Below are 17,121 nucleotides of genomic sequence, written 5' to 3'. Positions count from 1 at the left end.
CTTGGTATATCCAGTGCTATGGCAGAAGGAACTTCTTTATACTGAGTCAAACCAAGAATCAGTCCAGCCCAATACTGACTATTGTTACTGCAGTAGCTCAGTGGAAGCACATACTTTGTATGCAGAAGATCTTAGATCCAGTCGCTTTCTCAAGATCGCATGAGAGGGCTTGAGGGCAGGTGGCGGGGAAGGCAGAAGAAGCTTGTCTTCCCGGCAGACAATCCAGCTGCCAGGTCTGGGTGGGTCAGAGGATTTGCTATTGCCCCAGGCAGCGTGGAGGTGCGGGGGTTGGGATGTCCTGGCCCCCAGAAATCCCACAATGCACCTTGCGGACAGCCAGCACTTGCTCGCATCCTTAATCTCAGCTAACGGGCTCCATGGGCAGGTTTGCTGCTGATTGTAAGAATCAGCCTCCTAGTATCCCCAAGGTAGGGCTGGGAAAGAATCCTGTCTGACTAGTCAGTATAGAGAACATGGATCTAGTTGCTCAGTAGAAGGCAGCATTAGACAATGTAGTTCTCCATGGTTTTACAGAGGCCTTTCTCAGCCTTGTTACTTGGAACCTTTAAGAGAGCCAGCATGGTGTAGTGTTTAGAGTGCTGGACTAGGACCGGAGAGACCTGAGTTCAAATCCCCACTCAGCCATGAGACTAGCTGGGTGTCTCTGGGCCAGTCACTTCTCTCTCAGCCTAACCTACTTCACAGGGTTGTTGTGAGGAGAAACTTAAGTATGTAGTACACTGCTCTGGGCTCCTTGGAGGAAGAGCGGGATCTAAAATGTAATAAATAAATAAAATTGGAAATGCCAGGGACTGGATCTTGAATCTTTTATGTGTATTCTGTCACTGAGCCACAGTTCTTTCTCAAACCAAGATTGTGAGTTTCAATCTATTAGGACTAGATTGTGGTCCTGCTATAGAATAATACTGACCCAGGTGTTGAATGCTACTCGGAGACAATTAATTCAATCTTTTGGGAGATGATGTAAGCAACAGCATTTCAAATTCTCTGCCATTTCAACCCATTGAAATGAATGGGGCTAGTCCCCATTGACAACAATGTTAAACAAGAGGCATGAAGGTGAGTTTCCATGTGACACCACTATCACTGAATTCTGCTTCAGACACTGCTTTTATAGGGACTCATTTTCAGACTTGTCTTAAGATGTGCCCAATGTTTCCTGAGGACAATGAGATATGTATCCTATTTCACATTTGGAAATGTTTTATAAATGTGTTGGCCTGCCCAAATGCCCCCAACTTAATGTGGAGTGAACTCCATTGACTATAGTGGTTGACATACTGTGCAAACTTCAGTGCATGTTGTAACACAATGTACATGTAGCTGTGCAAATGCACTGTCGTGCACATGCAAAAACTGCACAATCAGGGCTGTGCAATAATGCAGCCATTATTTCCAATGGTCATACTACCGTGCAACTGCATTTGTGTAATCTGTGTATGTAGAAGAAACACAAGTGAAACTGGATGCCTGTTGTATTACAATGGGCATGGAAGTTTTGTTATTCAATGAGGTTTACTTCTGAGTAAACATGGACAAGATTGCACTATTAGGATTACATGTAAGCAACCCTAATGACCCCTTTAATCCTCATCTTAATTAATTCTGCACCCGTTGGAGTTTGCCTATGTTGATCCTTGAAAGAGTTCAAAAACTGAGTTCTTATCCTCAACTTTTAAGCTATATTTTATAGGTAATGTTAAATAAACCCTTTCTTTGCTTGAATGATGAGTGTCTGTCATTGCCATACAAATGTAAATGATGTAAAAGGCCCCCTTTGTTTTGCACCATTTCCAGTTTAGCCACAATGAGGGGCAATCGTCTTTTGCAAATGCTGCACTTACGAGTTCTGGATGAAAAGCGACCAGAGATTTATGCAACCATTTCAGACTATTGTTTCTTTTATCGCAAGGGTGCAGGCCCAGAGTTCCTTTTGCATCAGCTTGTGCCACACAGAAGTCGCCATGCTGGATCAATCTCAGCCAAGTGTAGTTGAACTGTTGGTTCTGCATATGGGAAATAATCAGGAATAGACTAAGCTTTGCCCTTGGGCTATCAGAGTTAATTTCCTTCTCCTCCCGCCCCCACGCCCTTGGTCCTAAACTGCAGAAGCTATAGTCAAATAAACATACTTTCAGGTGTCATGAGTAAGCATGGTGTCTGCCAATTCACATAATCGCAGCTCAGTGTTTAGGCCTTGAGCCACCAAAAACCTCATGACAGTGCCTGTAGCCCCTCATCAGTTTAGCAAATACCATTGCTTTACAGCATGGTATGACTCAGTCAATATTCACAGTGTTTGTCACTTCTCCTTCTGTCTTGTAGCAACCAGTTTCTAAATCATCTTCCTCAGTTTTGGGTCCTCCTAGCAACAACTGAGACCTGCTGAGACCCCTCTGGGGTCTCGAAATACCCGTCTCCCAAGACCATTCTGAGATACTGTTTTCAAAAGCTGGTTACCAGAATTGAAACTCTAAATGGTTGTTTCAAATGAGCGGTTCCCTTCTCAATTATGCCAATGCAGGGCTGGCCTTAGGGATGGGCGAGCTGGGTAGCCGTTCAGGTTGCACACCCGAAGGGGTCCTTGAGCTGAGCTTGGTGGCTTGCTGTTTGCTGTACTGTCTGCAGTGGAGCAGCAGAAGGCCTGTGAGAGTTCAGTGAGATCCCAGAAATGGAGCAGGAGAGCACTGGCAGCAAAGCAGCACATTGTTGAGAGGTAGTTCTGGGCTCTTTTCATGGGAAATTCTGGGAAAGTCTGAGAACCGTAGGATCTGTTACATTGCTATGTTTTGCAATCCTGCACAAGTTGGCAACCGTGATGAACTAACCATGAAGGGGTTGCCTAAAGCACTCCTTGCCCAGGACGCTATTTGTCCTAAAGCCAGCCCTGCACAATGTGAATTGAAACAAGTGGCACCAGCCTGCACAGCCTGCAACCCACCAAATCAAAATGCAGCATCAGTCATGTATGATGGTGGATGAGAAGCCTGTTTTCATTGCTCACCTTGGGCTACAAATGAAGAGTCACATTATGCTCGGCAGGCTAAATACACAAGCTAAATACAGTGGTGGACTGCATTTGGCTTCGGGTGGGGTTGTCACAATGTTTGCTGGAAAAAAAATCCTGATTCAAATACAGGATTCAAAATTTCCTTTCTGGCATGGCTTCTATTAGGGGTGTGCATGGAACTGGTTTTGGCAGTTCAGTTGAACCACATTTGAACTGAACTCCTGGTCCGCGAGCTGGTTCAGTTGAACCAGCTGGTGGTCCTGTTAGTTTGGTCCAACTGGTTCAAACTAGTTTGAGGGGCTCTGATTGTAACGGGGAATCTGGTGAGGATTCCCCCTTAAAAGCAAAGGGGAATCCTGCCTCTAAAAGGGTTCTAAGGGCAGCATGGGGTGGGAGGCGAGAGGGCATCTTACTGGCAGTGCTGGTGGTGTCATGGTGGCAGCTCCTCTAACCCCCTCTGGCACTCCCCCCAGCTCTATGGGCCAGTGGCTCATACCGTGGCTGGCGGGATTTAGAGGAGGTGCCGCCACTGCCAACCCCCACCTTCCCGCCCACCCTTAGGGATTCCCCTCTAGAAGCAGAGCCCTTTGAACCAGGTCAAACCAGTCCATATTGGAACGGGCCCTGTACGGTTCAAATTCAGACAGGCCACCTTTTTTTGAGGCTGGTCCAGTTTGAACTGGTTCAGCACACTCCTAGCTTCTATGACCATGTTTTTTCAGAGATGCCACTTCAATTAATTTTTGTTTTACTGTATCTAGTGTCATTGAGTTCCACCAGGGGCGTAACTACAAGGGGAGGCGGGGAGGCAAGGGGAGGTGGTTGCCTGGGGGCCCCACTGCCTTGCCCCCCCGAGACACCTCACATGACTCCCCATTGCCCCCTGCCCAGCCCCAAGTCCCCTCAGCCACTTGCCCTGTTCGCCCTCTCTACTGCTTGTCCTCCTGGCCAGCAATCTAAGCAGCAGACAAGCTGCCTGCAAAGAGCTCCTCTTCTCCCCGCCAATCAGCGGGTGGGCGGGGCTCCCAGGGAGGCCTCCGTGTAGGCCTCCGTGAAGCCTGAATTGGAGTAGGCTTGCAGGGAGGCCCCAAGGAAGGAAGGAGGCAGGCAGGCAGAGTGGCCCCCACAGCTCTCTGCAGCAGACCCCTCTGCCCAGCCCAGCATTTTCCAGGTAGAATGTGAACTCCTTTTTGTGGTCAACCCCCCCCCCCGCCACCCATATATAGGGATCTGCTTGCCATAGGGCTTTGATATGGGGGGGAAGAGACTGAGAAGTCTCTGGATATTTAATTTAAAACAGATTGGAAAATTTGCTGGCTTAAAAAAAAACACCTATCTAAAATGTCCTATAAGTGGCTTGTTTCATGGCAGAAAATTACAAAAACTTCTGGAACAAACAATATTATATTCATTCATTCATTCATAAATGCACTTATGCTTAAGTTGTTTTGCAACCCAGAAGGGCTGAGTGAGAACTGTGAAGCATGTGTGGTGCTTTTATTTTATTTTATTTTTCTTGTGTGTGAACTGCTCCCCAATAACTCACAGGGACTTCAGGGTCAATCTGGCCAACATGTGAATGCAGCACCTCTATTCCAGAGGAGATGTGTGTTAAAGGGCTTTAAAAGCCTCCTGTGAAAAACCTCCTGAAATCCAACTTTACTGAATTTGTTCAAAATTCTCAGAAAACATACATAGGCTCACACTGCATGGTTGAAAGTCTCCTTTGCTAATCTGCAGCGAGGGTCCTATTTTAATAATTAGTGTTTCTAGTGTGTTCTAGGCATTAAAAGTAGCACAAATATATAGTACTCAATGTATATCACTATATATTGTGAAGTGTGCATGTGTGTATTCAGTGAAATGTGTTTCTAGGCAGCATACTTATTTTGAAATATCAGACTTAAATCCTTGGGGGCCTGGGGTGTGTGGAGGCCCTGGACTTTGTGGGGCTGGGGGGCCATTTTAAAATCTCATCTCTGGGCCCACTCCAACCTTGCTACGCCCCTAAGTTCCACAAATCAATTGGCAAAATAAATGGTAATGGATATGGAATATTGTCTATTTCCAGACACATTAGCCCTGGACTATGCAGAGAAATGGGCACTGGGTATTTAAAAAATGCCAATACTTAAACCATATGCCATCTATCTATCTATCTATCTATCTATCTATCTATCTATCTAATTCTCTAAGGCGTACCCTTGGCTAATCCCATGTGTGGTAACTCTCATGAGAGTACGCGAGCAGAAGCACCTGACTGGGCAGTGGGGATTCCATATGCAGATGGGGAGGAGGAGCCCGTGAGAGCAGAAGCACCATGGTGATTCGGCAGTGAGGATTCCATATGCAGATAGGGAGGAGGAGCCTGTGGCACCGTGGTGATTGGGCAGTTGGGATTCAATGTGCAGATATGGGGAAGGAGGCGCCTGTGATGGTTAAGATCAGTTGGAATGCAACTGTTACTGGTCAGAAGATGTTCTTGATTGGCAGGAGGCTGCCACTGTGTGAATTACATGAGGAAACAAGATGAACAAGATCTGTTAATTCAGGAAGTGGGGGAGAGAGAAGGGGGGGGAAGAAAGACAGGAGTGAGTGGAGGAGAGAGAAAGAGAGAAAAAGGGAGGGGAAGAAAGAAGGAAGGGTGAGGGACAGGCCCGAGCCTGTCAGAGGCCTGGGGAGAATGAGAGGCCATGGTGGCGGTGGCAGCAGCAAGGAAGGGCCCAGTCAACCACTGTTGCTGTTTGGGGCTACCGAGTCCATTGATGGAAGAAGGGAGGGAGGCAGGCAAAGGATGGCCCTGTGCCTGTCAGTGGCCTGAGGGGAACGGGCGGCCATGGTGGTGGTGGCAGCGAGGAAAGGCCCAGTCAACCACTGCTGTTGCTACTCCTGTGGGAGAAGCGGGGCTCGGGTGAAGGTGGGGAGGTCACTGGGGATAGGGGGCTACAGCTTGGCCAATAGGTGCCAGCAGTGCCGCAGCTGCATCCAAGAGAGGTGAGGGGGATGGTGCCATGGCTCAGACTTCTGACTCAGAAGAGTCAGAGCAGGAACGGGACGATTCGCCTGCTAGTGAGGGCTCAGAGGCACAGCAACAGGAGTTCGCATGGAGACCAGACTCTGGCGCTGAGGATTCACAACAGCTGCCAGACATGATTTCTGATGGGGAGGAGCCTGGGATTTCACCTGTCTTGAGAAGGCGTCTCAAGAGGCAAGCTCAGTGGCAGTCACACAGGCGCAGGAGATCACAAGAGAGGAAGCTGAAGTGATGACTCAGGGAAGCCTGATTGGCTGCTGGTTCTCTTGAGCCATATATATTTAGCAGTCTCTCACTTGCTCACATGCTGTTTGCAACTTTCGCTGGTGGCAGACAGTGTGCTATTTAAATTCCAGACTTTTCCGAGTTCCAGTTTGCCTTGTTTATGCTTTCCTGCTTTGTTCCATTAATTCCTTGTTCTGCTGTCTTTCGCTCGTTTCATTCCTTGCTTTGTGTTTTCTTTTCACTTATTACTCAGTTATTGTTAGAGTGGGGTACCTAGTTCAGTTCAGGGGACTTAATTCGTTTACTATTTTCTTTGTGAGCCTTTTCTTTTCCTTTTTGCAGTTTTGCTGCTGCTTTCTGTTATCTCACAGGGGGAGTGCTGAAGGGGGTTGTAAATCCTGTTGGGTTAGCCGAGCTAACAGATTTACAACAGATGGAAGCAACGGGATGGAGGAGGAGGAGCAGGAATGCAGCTCAGGTGAGGATGCAGAGATCGCTGAGGTGAAGGGGGCTGTGGCAGGGGGCGAGGGGAACAATCAAGTACTAGCCTGCAGATGCTCTGCATAGGTTAAGCAAGTTTTAAATAATATTTCTATATCATTATTAAAGACATCATTAAACCCAACTATATTTAATATTTACAAAATACTCATGGATTAAACTTAAATTGAACTCTTAAATCATCGTCTATTTTTAAAGTGTTTCCTCAATATACAATTACGTTTATTTCTATATCCTCTTATTTCCAAATATACCTACCAATAGTCTAGCCAGAAAACACACACAAAAAAACCACCCCACAATACCTATGCCAGCTACCTTTTGGCAATTACATCCCAAACCACTACTTCACCATTTCTTCAAAATACAGAAGCCAACACGATAACCTTTCTAAACAGAACTATACTAAAATTCAAAAGCCCAGATATAGGGCTGCTCATTTTAAATTGATATTAAAACCAGCATTAAAGCAATCACATATGGCCTCTAATATGCCAAATATACCTTACCTTGTTATTAAGATCACATGTTTCAAACACCAGATTGGATTTATCCACAGTGATGCACTTTGCCAATGCTATATTAATCATCTATAAATAAATATAAAATAAAATTTTAGAAAAGTGATTTCAAAGAACATATAAAATATAGCTCAGAAGGCAGAATGTGTCAAGGAAAACTTTGATACACTTGATTCTTGTAGTAATTGGTTACTTTTAGCTATCTTCTGGATGGATCATCATTAGAAAAAACTAAAAAATGATGGAACCATATTATAAAGTTAAAATTATCTTTAGGATAACTTCTCACATATCCACAAATCTCTCTAGCCCTATTCAGACATTATGTTGTATGGGCATTCAGTACACACATACATGTTTTTGTATGAATGACTGTACCGTTTATTTTTAAAGTGAAACTGGGTAAAGGCCTCCTGAAATACAAGACACAGATACAAGCATACTGCTGCACGTGAATCCAACATAACATGTGAATACTGTGTATAAATCTGAACGTGCGCTCAGCATACACAGATTGTATGTGTGTTGACTATAACACGTAAATGGAGCATCTGTCTGCCTACCTACTTTTGCTGAAATGCTTTGCTGATGTGGGCAGGTACATTCAGGGAGAAAGTGGAAGGGAGGGAGAGGTAATAGACTATGTGTGTTTCACCTGAGAGAGCCCCCTTCCCCCAAGAAATGCCCATGACATATTACTGTTTCCCCCCTTGTGACATAACCAGCCATTACTCCAATCTCCATTATCATTTCAGACCTTTGTTCATGCCTAGAAACCAGCACACCTCATACTAAGGAAAGAGCAAAGACTGACGTTCTTGACTGGCATGGAAAGTCAAGAATGAATGTGAGCAATAACTGCCACAGCTACACCATATATATTCTTACAGTTTGATGGGCATTTCACCAGTTGGTATTGCTGGTATGCATCTGATCTAAAAAGACAGCCTGCAACCATTAAGCATCAAAATTGAAACCTGCAGCCTATAATCATTAACAGGAGTTTTGCTGTTGTGGACTGAAGCATCATGCACAGAAATATAAGTGCCTGACTAGATCAGACCAAATGCCCTCCATTCTCAGGTGTGTACATTTATTGTAGGGAGTTGGTTGCATTGAAACAGTGCATACGATCCTCTGAAAAAGAGCCAAATGGATAGCTATGACCAGCAGACTTTTTTCTACAAAGAGAAGGCTTGAATTATCCAAGGTTGCAAGCTTGAATTGGTAGATAAATCCACAGAAAACTAATTGGCTGGACTCAATTTTAATTAGTTGGGCTCAAAATTAAGGGCACACTTGTGTATCCTTTGAGGCTATTTTGATTGGTATGTGACTGTACAATGGAATGATTTTGAAAATATTAAAGATAACCTTTACATCCAGCACTGTGATGGTATCTGTTTATTAAACTGTTAGTTTTCTCATACTTTCATCATTATCTCAAAGAGACATTCAAAGGGAAGTTTTGATTACAAGCAAATGTATTTACATTTCATTAATCAGCTCAGAGGCAGGTGATTAATCCACTAAAATTCTTAAGTCTGCTTATAGCCCTACAATTAAATCTTTTTGTTCTGGTACAGCAAACTCCTTTTATTGCTTCAATAGCTGTGAATCAGTTTTCAGAGGAAGTCATCTCTATTTGCTGCAGTACCATATTGCCAGCCTAAGTGAGGGACAGGTAAGAGAGCAATTCTCCACAGCTGACCTTATGCAGTCAATTTGGTTGCCCAGACCATCATAACAGCTGTCTGCTATCTTAAAATTGTCTTTTCTAACCAAGACTAATCCAGAGTTTTAAAAAACTCTTCTGAGTTAATGATGTGAGCTGTAATTTGTTAACACAAAGGTCAAAAAAATAAATATAAATAAGTGGCGAAGGCCTCCTGCTGTCATCAGATCTCCATTTGCTAATGGATTTGGAAGGTGACATGTTGCATTTTTCCAGTCATCTTCTAAGTGGCTGATCAAGGATCTCTAACCTGTGAGTTTCTTTTCTTTCTTCACTCCTCACAACAGCCTTCTCTTGTGAAAATCATCCTAAAGCAGATGGCATGGGAATTAAGTATGCCAATAACCCACTCCCTGCTTGCCAGCTATTCAATAAAGGCTGGTCTTGTAGAAATAAGTTCATGTTATGGTCAGAGACTGGACAATAGGAATGCAATGATCTCAGCATTTCAGCCTGTGCTCGTCATGAAACGAATGGGACCAACCCATGGTAGGATCAGAAGACTGTGTGAATACACACACAGGAAGAGGTATATTGTTTTAAATGTTTTAAATGTTTTAGAAACCACCTTGAGATCGTTTTAATGAAAGGCGGTATAAAAATTTAACAATAAATAAATAAGATGTAAAGTTACCACTCTATGGGACAAATAGTGATATTTCACTCATTTCCAGGTTTTGTTGTTGGATAAGTTACTGCCTCATTACAATGGTAGAATTCTATGACTGTATAGTCCAATTTACCTGTTCATTTATTTTGTAGCTGTTAGTACAAAATTGCTTCCACATGTTCAGTTTTCAAGTTGTATTGGTAACATATTCATGATCATAAACATTAATGTTTCAGCCAGTGCAGTATTAATTACATGCAAATGAGTGAAAGATTAAATGCAAAGAAGATATTCTTACTGGAATATCTGGTAACTTGAGTATACCAGAGTAACTTGATTGCTCGAGTATACTAGAGTAAGTCATCTTTATGCAGATGTGACACTGCCATAAGCCCCATTCAGACATTATGTTGCATGTGTGTACAAATGTCTGTACACATGTGTCTTTGTATGAATGATTGCACATGTGTTCATTTTAAAAGTAAACCGGGGTATAGGCCCCTTCAAATGTAGGCTACATAGAGGAAGTGAACTACTGTACATGCATTTAACGTAATATGTGTACAGATCTGTACATGCATACACTGTCCACAGATTGCATGTGTGATGAACATAAAGTATGAATAGTTGCCAGACAAATCTGACCTTTGGTAGGATATGGGCTCAAATCATAATGGCGGTGGTATGAAAACCTTGAGTTTGCTTTTTTGAGCCACCTCAATACAAAAATGCTGTCATCTCTACCAATGACAGTTGTTAAATCAACACTGGAATTGAGTGGGTGCTCAGAGTTTGTTAAGATGCAACATCACTGTTTCCTGGAAGTTACTTTTGGTATGGAAATAGACACAAACAATCCTGATTTTATTCCAGGAAAAAAATGGATTTGTGGTGCACTCTAGTGGCTGCAAGCTAGAAGTGTAAAAAAAAAAATCCTTGAAAATTGTGTCTGTATTTTAAATACATCAGTAAGAAATGTAAGGAGAAAATCTACACACTTTTAAACATAAAACTCTGATAACTCAGGACGTACTTAAATACCTGTTTAGTATCAGCAGAACTACTTTAGCTGCTGAGTGGCCATTTTTTCTTGCCAGGCATTATTAAAGAGGCTATGGTAAAATAGGAACAGGGGAAGCTGCCTTATACAAAGTCAGACTATATGTCCATCTAGCTCAGCCCTACCTGAAATATGCCAGGGATTGAACCTGGGACCTTCTGCATGCAAAGCAGATGCTATGCTACTGAGCTACAGCCCCATGCCTTTGGCCAGTCATTGTCTCGGTCTTAACCTAACTCACAACATTCTTCTGAGGATAAATGGGAAGCCGGTGAGGATGCTGCAAGCCACCTTCAGTGACTTGGAGGGAAGTGAACATACCAGTCCAGAGGCTTTAACAAGTGGTGCCCCTAAATCGGGATAAACATTCTCCAGATACCACTTGAAGCTTTTGCATTGAAGCCGCTTCCTCAGTTCTCTTTGCTGAGTCAAATTTCCAACATCCAGATTTTTTAGGATGAGGTGGTAGGCATGTCCATAGAAGAGGTCTTTGTATTCGTCCAGCCAAACCTCTGCAACACGGGCCAAATTCCGCTCCACTGTGGTAACACGGTCTTTAGGGAAGGAGTAAGGGTTATCATTCCGGAAAATGTGGCCAACTCTGGAACACGGGATGATTTCTATTTCCCCTCCACACATCCAAACCTAATCAAGAGGAAGGGTACACTTTATTTGTTGTTGTTAAAAAATATCCTGCTTTTCAAAAAAACCAAAAAATAATCTTAAAGCAACTTACATACCAAAAGGAATGAGAGAGTGGTTCCCTGTCTCAAAAAGGGTGACAGACTTAAAAGAAACACAGGGGGATGCTAGCAATAACCACTGGAAGAGGTGCTATAGTGGGACAAAAAGGAACAGTTGTCCCCACCCCCTGCCCTGCTGAATATGAGAGCTGCCACTTCAAAAGGTACCTCCTTGCCCAGTTTGCAGGAGTGAACATGAGATTTAGCTACCAGGAAATGTATTCTATCTATCTATCTATCTATCTATCTATCTATCTATCTAATTTGTAGATCACCCCAAACTTCCATATCTGGGCGGTTTACAACAAGACAAAACACATTAAAACAAAAATGAAAACCTTAAAACAATTTAAAGTCACAATCAAGTTAAAAAGCTTGGGTCAAAAAATGAGTCTCTAATGACTTTTTAAAAGTTGTCAGAGATGGAGAAGCTCTTACTTCAGCAGGGAGAGCATTCCAGAGTCTCGGAGTGACAACAGAGAAGGCCAGTCCCTGTGTAGCCACCAGAGGAGCTGGTGGCAACTGCAGAATGAACCTCTCCGGATGATTTCAATGGGCAATGGGGCTCATGGTGAAGTTCTAGGTAACTATGGTCTGTCAATTCAGACATCACACTAAACCACACTAAAGATTATTTAATAACTAGCTGACCCCGAACAGAGCATCTGTGCAGTTGTGCACTGAGCCTGTGGAATCGCCCGCAGCGCTCTCTCTCGCTCCCCCGCCTGCAGCGCTCCCCTCAGGACACTCGCTCGCTCTCCCCCCCCACGGCCCGCCGGCCCGCTCTCCCCCCCGCCGCCGGCCCGCTCTCCCCCCCCGCCGCCGGCCCGCCCGCTCCCCCCCCCCGCGCAGCCCGCCCGCTCTCCCCCCCCCGGCGGCCCGCCCGCCCGCTCTCCCCCCCCCCGGCGGCCCGCCCGCCCGCTCTCCCCCCCCCGGCGGCCCGCCCGCCCGCTCTCCCCCCCCCGGCGGCCCGCCCGCCCGCTCTCCCCCCCCCGGCGGCCCGCCCGCCCGCTCTCCCCCCCCCCGGCGGCCCGCCCGCCCGCCCGCTCTCCCCCCCCCGGCGGCCCGCCCGCCCGCTCTCCCCCCCCCCGGCGGCCCGCCCGCCCGCTCTCCCCCCCCCCGGCCGGCCCGCCCGCCCGCTCTCCCCCCCCCGGCGGCCCGCCCGCCCGCTCTCCCCCCCCCCCGGCGGCCCGCCCGCCCGCTCTCCCCCCCCCCCGGCGGCCCGCCCGCCCGCTCTCCCCCCCCCCCGGCGGCCCGCCCGCCCGCTCTCCCCCCCCCGGCGGCCCGCCCGCCCGCTCTCCCCCCCCCCCGGCGGCCCGCCCGCCCGCTCTCCCCCCCCCCGGCGGCCCGCCCGCCCGCTCTCCCCCCCCCGGCGGCCCGCCCGCCCGCCCTCCCCCCCCGGCGGCCCGCCCGCCCGCTCTCCCCGCCTCCTTCCCTGAGTTAACAGATTTTGTTCATCTTGTTTCCTCATTTAAGTCACACAACGGCATCCTCCTTCTCCTGAAGGGGCTCCTTCCTCCCTCACCACCCGTCTTTTTGCAGACCCCTGCCTGCTATCCTTTTATATAGATAGATTCCTCTCCTCTACAATCAAGAACGTCTTCCGACCAGTAACAGTTGCATTCCAACTGACCATAACCATCATAGGCTCCTTCTCGTTATCTGCATAGGGAATCCTCACTGCCCAATCACCACAGTGCCACAGGCTCCTCCCCCCCCATCTGCATATGGAATCCCCACTGCCCAATCACCAGGTGCTTCTGCTTGCAAACTCTGTCAGCCAATCACCTCCTTTCTACCACGTACCCACGCATGGCCCGTCTTGGAGAATTAATAATATAGATAGCTTCATGATCAAGCCAATATGTGATCTGTCACCACCATTTCATCCAGATTTCTGGTCTGATGAGATAGCGATATAAAATGTTCAAACAGGAATAATTTTTATATGTTGGGATAGCGATATAAAATGTTCAAACAGGAATAATTTTTATTTGTATCAGAGATACAATATGCAGTTTGTCCTGAGGAGACTATTTTGAAACATTGACTGACATATTGTAAGATTCCATTTGTGTTTTAATGCTTCTGTATAGTGCCTGTTATGTCCATGCAAATACAAAACAACATGGGGAGTGGAAGTAAAAAAATACTGCTTCAGTGATGCATCATACCTTGAATGAGATCTCCATGTTTTCTCCTCCCCAAACATCAAGGCCAGGATCATATGTCCCAAGTTCAAAAAGTATTTCTTATCAATAGAAAATAATCCACCTGCCATCACAGGGCACCTAATAATTGAACCAGAAATTAGGGATATGCATTGTGCTTTGTGGAAAAATACAGATTTTGTTAATGCAGGACTCCTATCAAAAACACCTAGAAAACAAGTTCTAGTAAGAACTAATCTGTCTATTTTCCTTTACTATCCCTACAACTAGACTAAATTTGGTCCAAATTGGTTAGGCAGTTCATAAGTAAGCCCACTTGTGCCTCAAACATTCACGTGTCTGTCATCTTGAATTGGGGTGAATGACCTCATCACAATCTATGCATTTGAGTTGTCCCTATGTGTCCCTATAACTGTACCACATTTGGTCCAAATCAGTTCCCACATGCACCGCAAATGCATGCAGTTGTCATGTTCGCCATCTTGAATCAGAGCGGATGACATCATTACAAACTATGCCCCTGAGCCATCCCTATGTATCCCTACACCTGTAGCAAATTTGGTTCAAATCTGTTAGGTAGTTCAAAAGTTAGGCCAATTGCGCCTCTAATGTTCACATGTCCGCCATCTTGAACTGGAGTGGATTACATCATCACAAACCATACTGTTGAGGTGTCACTCACTTCAACTGTACAAAATGTGGTTCAAATTGGTTAGGCAGTCCACAAGTTAGCCCTTTTGCACATCAAATGTTCATCCGTCTGCCATTTTGGATCAAGGTAAATGGCATCACTGCAAACTGCACCATTGAGGTGTCCCTATGTGTCACTCACTACAACTGGACCAAATTTAGTTTGAATCAGTTAGACGGTCCACAAGAGCCCACTTGCACCTCAAATGTTCATGCGTCTGCCATCTTCAATACCATCGAAGTATCACAAAATACTCATGCATTGGACGATTCGATACCATCAACCATGGTATCCTTCTGCACCACCTCTTGAGTATGGGAATAGGAGGTACTGTTTTGGAGTGGCTCTGGTCCTTTCTTGGGAGGAGGGTCCAGCAGCTGGTGCTGGGGGACTATTGCTTGGCTTTGTGGCCATTGGCCTGCGGGTTCCCGCAGGGTTTAGTTTTGTCCCCTGTGCTGTTTAACATCTACATGAAACCGCTGGGAGAGGTCATCTAGGGACTTGAACTGAGTTGTCAGCAATATGCAGATGACACTCAGCTCTATCTCTCCTTGTCACTTGATCCTAGGGAGGCAGTGGATGTCTTGAATGGGGGGCTGGAGGCTGTGATGGGTTGGTTGTGGGCTAATAAACTGAGTCTGAATCTGGACAAGATGGAGGTAATGTTGGTCAGTAGGAGAGCCAATAGGGATGAGGAGATTCTACCAGTTCTGGATGGGGTTGCACTCCCCTTGAAGGAGCAAGTATGAGGCTTGAGGGTATTGCTGGACCCGGCTCTGCTTTTGGAGGCTCAGGTGGAGGTGGTGACCAGGGGTGCCTTTGCACGGCTTCGGCTAGTGCGCCAGCTGTGTCCCTTTCTTGAGAAGGCAGATCTGGCCACAGTTACCCCTGCCTTAGTCATGTCATGACTAGATTACTGTAACACGCTCTACACTGGGCTGCCCTTGAAGAATATTCGGAAACTGCAGCTAGTGCAAAATGTGGCTGCTAGGGTCTTATTTGGAGCTGTGCATTGGGATTACATCACACCCATTTTGAAAGAGCTGCACTGGTCACCAGTTTGTTTCCAGGTCCAATTTAAGGTGCTGTTTTTGGTCTTTAAAGGCTTTAACGATTTGGGCCCTAGAACATAGGAAACTGCCTTATACTGAGTCAGACCATTGGTCTATCTAGCTCAGTATTGTCTTCACAGACTGGCAGCGGCTTCTCCAAGGTTGCAGGCAGGAATCTCTCTCAGCCCTATCTTGGAGAAGCCAGAGAGGGAAGCTGAAACCTTCTGCTCTTCCCAGAGTGGCTTCATCCCCTGAGGGGAAGATCTTGCAGTGCTCACACATCAAGTCTCCCATTCAGATGCAACCAGGGCGGACCCTGCTTAGCTATGGGGACAAGTCATGCTTGCTACCACAAGACCAGCTCTCCTCTCCTGGATACATGAGGGAATGCCGCCTCCCAAGGGTTGCTGCCCACTTGATGAGGTCATCTGAGGGGGCACTGCACCGGGTGCTGACAATGAGGGAGGTGTTGTGCACATGGGACAGGGCCTTCTTTGTTGCTGCCCCCAGACTCTGAAATGCTATCCCGGTGGCTATTCACTCCTCTATCTCCATCACAGTTTTCAGAAAGCATTTGAAATCTTGACTTTTTACCCAGGCTTTTATATGGTTGTCTCTATTGCTGCTTCTTTGTATTTTGTATAGTTATTTTATGTTTGTATTTTAAATGTTTTAGTCAGATTTATGCCATTGAGGTGTCCCTATGCTTCGCTACAGCTATAGCAAATGTGGTGCAAATCGGTCAGGCGGTTCACAAGTTAGCCCATTTGCAACAAATGTTTACGCTCCTACCATCTTGAATCAGGTGGATGACATCATCACAAACCATGCTGTTGAGGTGTCCCTGTGTGTCACTCACTACAATTGTACCAAATTTGGTTCGAATCAGTTAGACGGTCCACAAGTTAGCCCACTTGCACCTCAAATGTTCATGTGTCCGCCATCTTGAATTAGGATGGATGACATCTTCACAAACTATGCCATTGAGCCATCCCTGTGTGTCCCTACATCTGTAGCAAATCTGGTTCAAATCATTTAAGTGGTTCCCAAGTTAGCCCATTTGCACCTTAAATGTTTACGCATCCACAATCTTGAATTGGGGTGGATAACATCATCACAAACCATGCTGTTAAGGAGTCCCTGTGTGTCACTACAACTGTACTAAATTTGGTTTGCATCAGTTAGACTGTCCATACGTTAGCCCACTTGCAGCTCAAATGTTTGTGTTTGCCTCAAATGTTTATGTGATGGATGACATCATCACAAACTACATCACTGAGGTTTCCCTATGAGCCCCTTCAACTGTACCTGATTTGGTTCATATTGCTCCTGGAGTTGCAAAGCTGATGGGGACAAACACATGGAATGCCAGGTAATCTCATAAGCCTACTGGAAAGTAGGTTATTAACAACGTTCTGTGCCCAGTAATGCTTACATAGAAGTCCCCCTAATAGCCACCGAGAATGAGTCAAAGTCCCCTTAATAGCCACAGAATGGATCATGGCCTTTCATAGCCATGGTAGCAGCTGCCTGTGTTGCTGTTATGCATTTTAAAAATAATATTGTTATATTGATGAAGTTTTGAATATGGTGGGGTTACATAGCCAGTTCAAAATACTGAAAATGTACAGCTTGGGTGAAATTGCATCTAGGCTTAGATTCCTTGCACATGTGGGAGTTGTTAAAATCCTATAAACTGAAGTCTGCTCCCTGCTCATGCTAACACGCTTAAAGGAACATCTGCTAT

At 45.9% G+C, this 17,121-nt stretch overlaps 1 protein-coding gene across 1 annotated transcript in view; it reads right to left on the bottom strand.

Moving 5' to 3' along the window:
- The window catches only part of GALNT5 (polypeptide N-acetylgalactosaminyltransferase 5), a 55,106-nt gene that overhangs the window by 13,946 nt on the left and 24,039 nt on the right, over positions 1 to 17,121 (bottom strand). The window contains 5 exon segments of the mRNA XM_053259686.1: positions 1,866 to 2,027; positions 7,301 to 7,381; positions 11,039 to 11,362; positions 13,635 to 13,705; positions 13,708 to 13,751. Coding sequence (XP_053115661.1) covers positions 1,866 to 2,027; positions 7,301 to 7,381; positions 11,039 to 11,362; positions 13,635 to 13,705; positions 13,708 to 13,751 — 682 coding nt within the window.

Source organism: Hemicordylus capensis, chromosome 1 (assembly GCF_027244095.1).
Source record: "Hemicordylus capensis ecotype Gifberg chromosome 1, rHemCap1.1.pri, whole genome shotgun sequence".
NCBI lineage: Eukaryota > Metazoa > Chordata > Lepidosauria > Squamata > Cordylidae > Hemicordylus > Hemicordylus capensis.
Note: the sequence above shows the minus strand (reverse complement) of the source record. Positions and strands in the feature narration are given on the sequence as shown.